The sequence below is a fragment of the Sinocyclocheilus anshuiensis genome, unplaced genomic scaffold, assembly GCF_001515605.1.
Source record: "Sinocyclocheilus anshuiensis isolate Anshui unplaced genomic scaffold, SAMN03320099.WGS_v1.1 scaffold1638, whole genome shotgun sequence".
Taxonomy (NCBI): domain Eukaryota; kingdom Metazoa; phylum Chordata; class Actinopteri; order Cypriniformes; family Cyprinidae; genus Sinocyclocheilus; species Sinocyclocheilus anshuiensis.
In genome coordinates this window covers 313616-321639 of record NW_015542885.1, presented here as the reverse complement: position 1 = coordinate 321639, position 8024 = coordinate 313616, and the positions used below count along the sequence as shown (strand labels likewise).

The 8024-nt window shown below is 39.5% G+C and overlaps 1 protein-coding gene across 1 annotated transcript in view; it reads right to left on the bottom strand.

Moving 5' to 3' along the window:
* Positions 1-6913: 6913 nt before the first annotated feature.
* The window catches only part of LOC107694656 (ephrin type-A receptor 4), a 41475-nt gene continuing 40364 nt past the window's right edge, over positions 6914-8024 (bottom strand). Inside the window, exons 12-15 of the mRNA XM_016494339.1 lie at positions 7953-8014; positions 7626-7835; positions 7209-7358; positions 6914-7111 (exon numbers count right to left, since the gene is read on the bottom strand). Of these exons, the coding sequence (XP_016349825.1) occupies positions 6914-7111; positions 7209-7358; positions 7626-7835; positions 7953-8014 (620 nt within the window). The remainder of the gene's footprint in view (positions 7112-7208; positions 7359-7625; positions 7836-7952; positions 8015-8024) is intronic.

The window sequence follows — 8024 nt, the reverse complement described above, 5'->3', positions numbered from 1 at the left end:
CTCTCTCTCTCTTTCTCTCTCTCTCTCTCGCTCTCTCTCTCTCTCCATTAGATGTGTGGTTCTGGTAAAAGCCTGTGGGTGAGTATGACACTGTTAAGCAAACCTCGTTACCTTTGTCATCTCTTTCTCATTAATCATGCAGGGCTGTATGAAGCTCACCACAGCATGTGCACACAGCCAAAGTCAATCACTCATTCTTATACACCTCACATATTAATAGTCATGAAATGTCGATTAAGTATTGAACGTAATCCAGCATCAAGTGATGTTAAAATCAGCTTTATATATTCAGTAGGAGGATGAGCAAAGGTCACTTTTAAAATGTCTACACTGTAAAATAGTTTTCCGTTACAAATTTCAAATAAAATACGGTGACCGAGAGAGCTCAACGCGCTGCAACTTAAGAAAACACATGCAAATAGAAAAAAACACTAGCCAATTAAGAAAACATAGTCATCAGTACAACACAATTGCTGCAAATACCCACAACGCAAGCAAATACAGTGCACGGCAAATACTCACAACTCCTACAAATAACTAACCTTAATTAGCCTACAGAAACACGCTGCAATTAGCACAGACCACAACAGAAATGTATCAGGGGACGGTCGCCGTGATTTTGGTAAGACATGTTCCTGGATCAACATCTTTTGTTGATCCTGGATCAACATTACTGTCCAAAAATACAGACTTAACCCAATCCCCACCCCTAAACCTAACCTTACCCATAATTTATTCCTAAAATCAGAGGGAAATGATAGCTGATTAACAAGGGTGTAGAAGCACCTAACACTGATTTTAAGCCTAAAACTGACATTTCCTGAAAAGTTATCTCTCAATTCTGATTGGTTGATTGGAATGATGTTCCAGGATAAACAAGGATGTTGATCCAGGAACAGGTTGTACTTGGTCAAATCAAGCTCACCATCTGGGGACCTCATCAAGTAGTGAAAGTTAGCTAGTTTACATTACGTTTTTACATTTAATTGTCTATTTGGTCAGATTATTTAGACTAATAATATCCAAACGGCTATATCATATGGACAGAATGTTAAATTAAAGGGATAATTCACACAAAAATAAAAAATTATGTCATTAATTACTCACCCTCATGTCATTATAAACCCGTAAAATCTTCATTCATCTTCGGAAACACAAATTAAGATATTTTTGATGAAATCCAAGAGCTCTAGACCCTCCATAGACAGCGAGGGTACTACCACAGTCAAGGCACAGACACGTGGTAAGAACATCCATAAAATGGTCCAATTGACATCAGGTTCAATCGTAATTTTACAAAGCTACGAGAATACTTTTTGTGCGCAAAGAAAACAAAAATAACGACTTTATTCAACAGTTCTTCTTCCCCGAGTTACCATCTACTGCTATTATCGAGAGTAACACGACACATGCGAGTGATGCTGCTGACATAGAATGAGGCTGCGTTCCAGTTCACTTTTTTATGCCCTTCACTCGCTAACTTCCCTCCGTCTCGTTTACTTAGATGTACGTCATTGATTACGTTGCATGAGTGCCCACTACTGGCCGAACCCTTGTCCTAAGCCCTTGATCACTTAGAATCCGCTATGGAGTTGGTTTATTGTTTACATGTTTCCCCTTACGAATTTGTTTTGTGCAGCATTCTATATGTATATAGATATGCTTGGGCTGTTATAAAAATCATTTATATATTATAGAGTTGTTTGGGGTGGGGCTAAATTAAACGTGATCTGCGATGACGTCATAGTCGTGTTGCATTGTGGTCTACAGAGCGGCCTGAAGTGTGCATATGAGGCAGACTCGCTCCCTCTGTCAAAATCGAGGGGTCGAGGGTATGTCCATGTAAACCTCCCTCGTCCACTTGACAAAGTGGCGGCGGGGATTCCCCTGAGGGTAAGTGCTTACGGAAGTTCGCAAGTGGTGTCTAAAAGTGAACCGGAATGCAGCCCAAGCATGCGCTGCGCCTTGTTTACGAGCAGAGGAAAGCATGCGCATGCGTGTGTTTCTGTGTTTGGTTGCGTTGTGAGTATTTGGAGCGCGTTTCTGTTTTTGCCTTGAATGTTCAGAGCGCTTACCTTTATGGTTGCATTGTGAGTATTTGCAGTATGTGTTGTCAGACTGATAAAGATTTTCTTCTTAATTTTCTGGTGTTTTTTTTTGTTTGCCTGTGTTTTATTTAGTTGCAGCGCGTTCTCGGCAACTGTAATTATATACATAAAATATATTTATGGGAGCATGGGGAAAAAAATCTTATTTTTTAAACGTTTATTTATCTTATCCCATTGGTAAATGTTTTTGCTAATTGATTTGCCAGTGGAAAATCTAAATCAAAATCTAAATTAGGAAAATTATTTATTGCTGATTGACAATATTCCTTAATAAGTTCACTCTATTCTCCTTTTCTGCAAATAAGACTGAACAAAAAAAAAATTTGTAATAATCTTTTGTTCTGATCTGAATAATTAATCTGCATTGTATCACTGAAATGTGTCCTGAAATGCCATCTTGATCTAGAGCCAGAGAGATTCTTTCAGTTCAGAGGGAGGTCAAGACAACGGTCTTCACACACACCAGGACAGCTGTTTGTATATAGGGATTATTAGACAAGAGGTCTCTTAAAGCTTAAGGCTGATTATGGAAATGCAAAATGCAAAAGTTCCCACCAACCATTTGTCAAGAACTGAAAGGATCTGTTTTGATCACTTATTTAACATTCAGTTAATGGTTATTTAACCCCAACAGCCATGGCCAATATGGGTTATATTGTCTGGGTTGGGTTCCCTCAATCTTGAACACAGCAAAAAAAAAAAAAAAAGAAGAAGAACTAACTAAATTAATAATGCACATTTTTGTATTTTATTTAGTGAAAAAAAAAAATCTGCCAGAGCTACAGTAAGATTTTATTTTTTCTGCAAATATTTGGTGACATCTTTACTAACAGCAACTCAAGACATTTTCAATGCTTGTCTGGGATAGGACAAGATGAAAGAGAGGGAATGAGTTCATTTGCTGCTTCTGCTCCGAATTTCGATTGTTAATCTTTACTTTTTTCTTCTCTTTTTTAAAAATCCATGTGCTGGAAGTTGCTAAAAAGAACTGATAAAGTGGCTATTGAAAAAGACTGATAGCTGATAAAAGACGCCAGTACTATAATACACAGATCTCACAGAGGACAGATATAGGACACTATAACGGATTCATATAAAATGTAAGACCTGGTTTATGTCCTGATGGTTCAGATTGTGCTGTTCCAGGGTTTAAGGATTAAAACATGGATTCAGGGTTTGTTTTGTAGCATGACTCTCTCAGACTGCAGTTGTAAGCTGTTTTGGGGTCCTCAGACACACGCTGTCCTTCACCATCCTCCTAGAATCTAAGTCCTGGTCCACACCGTTCCTGTTAAACCTCATCAAGAGCTATCAAAACACTCTAGTTCCTGTACTCTCTCTTTCTGCTCTCAGCAGGATTGCTGTTTTTCTTCCTCATTACATATCAACCAGATTCAGGCAGATGAGTCTTTCCTGAGCAAAGTTTAAACTTTATTTTTTCTCCATCCTTCCTTTTATATTGTATTTTTTCCCAGGGTGACGGGCGTCTAAATACATGCATAATGAATGAATCTCTCATTAGAATGATTGTCAGAGGAAAAACATTGCTTGGCTCACGGCAGGGTTTTCTGGGATTCTAAAATTACGTTTTCTCCTTATTTTTTTCCCTCTCTCCTTTATTTATCAAAGGCTTTCCACAATCAGCCCTCATTGCGACTGGGACGGCTGTGGGAAACAGATGTTTACTGATTAAGCAGGCGTACCGTGCCAAAGCGGCTGTATTACGGCCCATTCAAAGTGCAGAAAGGACAGGAAAAAAGTTTAAAGAAAAAAAAGGAAGGGGGAGAAGAAAAAAAAGGAAAGGCTGACGAAATGCAGGCGCTCACGGGCAGCCCCCTCTTCTGCTGCCGCTTCAACCATAATACGGTTTGATTGTTGAAATTGTTCGTCGGGGAGGAATTTGCTAATTTTTTTCTCTTATTTTTTATATGCTTTTAATGTGTTGGTTATCCCTGCCAAGCTGCTTTTACTCACAATCAGCGTTTACACAAACACTCACTTCAAGCTCAGGCTGAATGAGACGAGGAGAGGAATGATGGGTGAAAAGGAGAAGAGAAACTCAAAATAATCTGAATGCTACTGGCAAGACGGACAAACCTGTTTATACCACCACATTCGACCGTTTCGTTTCAACTGCGGCCAAAATGTAATAGAAATATGTGACCAGCATTGGAGCCAACTGTCCGCTCTCACCCTCGGCTGCCACTTTATGTGGATATAAACACCAGATCTGTTTCTCTCCATGTGAGAATACCTCATCAGATGGCCCATCTAAATACCTTTCCAGCAATCCGTTTCAGAGAATTAGCAGAATTAGCCACATAAATCACTTTAGACGTTAATTACAATGCACTTGGCAATCATTTATTTCTCTCATAGCTCTATTTTACAATTTACAAACTAGAAAAAAAAGACCATAAATAAATGACATGTTTCTTGTACCTAAATTCATAAAATAAAAAATGGAAGAGAAGGAAAACACACAATTATGCACAACATTAAACTTAAAATGTCCAGATCTGCTGGGAAAAATTGTGATTTGTTAGTGTTCCTCTGGAATAAACAACATTAGGAGACTTGGCACGGTACATTCTACTGAATTTCTCTCCTCTCACATTCATTGCATATTCCAAACAGGTCCTAAACAGATGAGGAGGGAATATCGAAAAATGAAACGGGAAGAAAGCAAGAAGCACTTGCGTCACGTTAACAAGAAGTCTCTCAGATCGGACGGATGGATGTGGTTGACATGAAACAGACTTGAAATGTTAAAACAAAAATGTTCCCTTTTCATAAACATTCCTGTAATAGGTTTATTTTAGGTACAAATAACGTGCCTCTTCTTGCAGTCCACATTCAGACCACTGGAATTAGTATTGAAATCTTTTCGGTTGGAGTCAAACGACTCAAATAAATGTGGCGTGTTTTTTAGTTACAACCTCCAGAATTGGTAAGAAGCGAAGAACAGCAGTGGCTTAGCGTATATAGCAAACAACTCCAGTATGTCGGTCTCCAGAGAGTAGCCACAAATTTCTGCAGTCTTAGCACACATCATGTGCTTTTGTCCTTTGTGTATGTGCCTCAAAACAAACCGTCATCCTTCAAAGAAAACAGCAACATGCTGCACTGAGAACGGAGAGTTTTTCCTGTCAAGATTGAGACCAAATGAAAATGTTCATTATATCTCTCATCAAATCTCTTAGGAGACAACCGAAGGGCCTTCAACTGCTCCTCAGGTTGTTTGTCATGTTTTCAGTCGTGGAAGCATTCAGCATTTGCTGGGAATCATGGGAATTGAAGTCTTTTGTCCCGGTGTCAAGTAAGTGTAGTTATTGAAACTGCAATGGATGCGAGTCTGCACAGCAGATATCGCTGCGGAGCAGATGTGTGAAGGTGACTCTGTGGAGCGAGAGAGAGAGAAAAAGAAAATGATTATGATTATGATTCAGGGATTCAGAGCGCGTTCTGTAAACAGACCAGGACACACAAATGCAGCATTAATTGAAGTAATCCACAGAGTATGGAAACTGAAATCGCTCTGTTGCTGGGGAGCATGGGAAAAACACATTTCATATTTTCGGCTCAGTTTTCATTTTGAGCTCATCCCATCAAATGGCACCGATATATATCCCTTGTATTCATCTGTACTGGTTCTAATCCCAACTAATGAGCGGATAAATAACTGCAGGGGACAGAGAGGAAGTAGAGCAGATCCCATAAACATTTGTGCTTACCTTAGCTCAGCTCTGATGGAACTTCCAGTAAGGCATGTGTTGATTTCATGGACCGCTGAAGGTCTCCGGAGACAGAGAGGCGAGGACAGAGAGGGCACGGATAGAGATGGAGGTGGAGAGAGAAAGATGTAAACTGAGGGCTGATTTTTCTATTCCAACACAGGCCAAATGGAACAGTGTGGAGAATTGTGGAGTGGAGACAGATATTCCATTCTGAGGGTGGGGAGACCTGGAGACCTTCCAGAGTTGGTCTTCTATTGTGGATGTTGGGAAAATGAATGCCTCTCCGAAATCCCCGGAACAAAAGCGTTAAAGAGTGCATAAAATCTTGATCTCTGACGCCTCCATTTCGAGTGTGAAAATTCCGCCAGGTGCTGCTCACTCAAGTTCCCGTGAAATGGCAGGAGCAGACAAAAAAATCCTGTACTATTTATACATTTACTTACAGGCACATACATACAAAAATCAAATAAACTAACAGAGAAACTCCTTCGTAGTTTCATTGAAATGAAAAGCTTCCTACAATCATATCCAGAGCTTCATTACAGCGCGGGACGATCCTCTTGACTGGTCGATGGGGTGGGGAAGAAAAGTGCTGTATCGTTCCTCTGAAATCTTCTTCTGTTTTTTGTTTTTTTTTGTATTTTTTCCCAAAATTTAATTTAAAGTGCATGGATGAGGTAAATGGATTTTCTTAGAACCAAAATAAAAAAAGGAAGTCCAAAGTATGTTTCGAGTTTGTGTGTTCTGATCCCGTGGGTTCAGATATATATATATATATATATATAATAAAAATATATAGTTGGAAATTGCATAAAAAATGCACAAAAATGTAATAATATATTATAAAAAATATAATAAATATAATGAATAATTTTTATCATATTTATGTATAAAAAAATGAATGCAACTTCCAAAAAACTGTTTTTGAAAACAACTGTTGAAGAAAAAAAAATAAAATAAAAATGGATATGGAAAGACATCAGATAGGGAAAGTGCACCAGAACTGTGACTGGTGCCCTTCAAAAAAATAGGAACATGTTGCACCTTGGTTTATGTGAAATTTATTTACTACCTGGCAATCTCTCCTCCCGTCCTTTTCAAGCTGTTGGGGTTGCGGATGAGTTTGTCCAGCATGTTGACAATTTGGCTGAATTTTGGCCTTTCGGCACGCTCTTTCTGCCAGCAATCCAGCATCAGTTGGTGCAAAGAAACTGGACAGTCCATGGGTGGAGGCAGTCTGTAGCCTTCCTCAATTGCCTTTATAACCTGAAACAAAACATCCAAATGGTGTTAAACACAACAGCTGATAATTTATACACTGAAGCTCTGAATCAACCTTGCCCATTCCTTTTAAAACACTTACATCCTGGTTACTCATGTCCCAGTATGGCCGTTCTCCATATGACACCACTTCCCACATGACAATGCCGTAACTCCATACGTCAGAGGCAGAGGTGAACTTCCTGTATGTAATGGCTTCGGGGGCGGTCCAGCGAATAGGTATCTTGCCTCCCTGTGATTGATAGGTTCCTGTTATTTCCTTTCAAAAGAGATAGCAAACACATGCATGGAGGTTAATCACACACACGCATGCACACACACACATGCATGCACTAGGCACTCAATGTTGGGGTTAGTTTGCTAATTTCTATAATACTTGAAAAGATACTAGCACTTCATGTAAGCACATGCGGGTTAAATGCTGAAGATATTGGGTTAGAAAGCTTGTGTTAGGGCTGCAAACACAAGGCTGCAAACAAATAATATGTCTCAAACTTACCCTAGTAGTGTAAGCAGCATCTGGATCTTCCTCCAAAACCCGAGACATGCCAAAATCAGACACTTTACACACAAGGTTACTGTTAACCAGGATGTTGCGTGCCGCCAAGTCACGGTGAACGTAGCTCATATCAGATAGATACTTCATTCCTGAAGCGATTCCACGCAGGATGCCCACCAGCTGAATTACAGTAAACCGCCCATCGTTCTTCTAAGAAGGAACAACATTTACAGTTAAAAGATGTTTAAGCCAATAATGTACACAAGAGTACTAAATGACCGCTGGGTCAAAAAGATGTGCTTGAAATAAAACACAAACAAAACCCACCCTGAGAAAGGCATCGAGGGATCCGTTCTCCATGTACTCAGTGATGATCATAACTGGCTTACCTGCACAGAC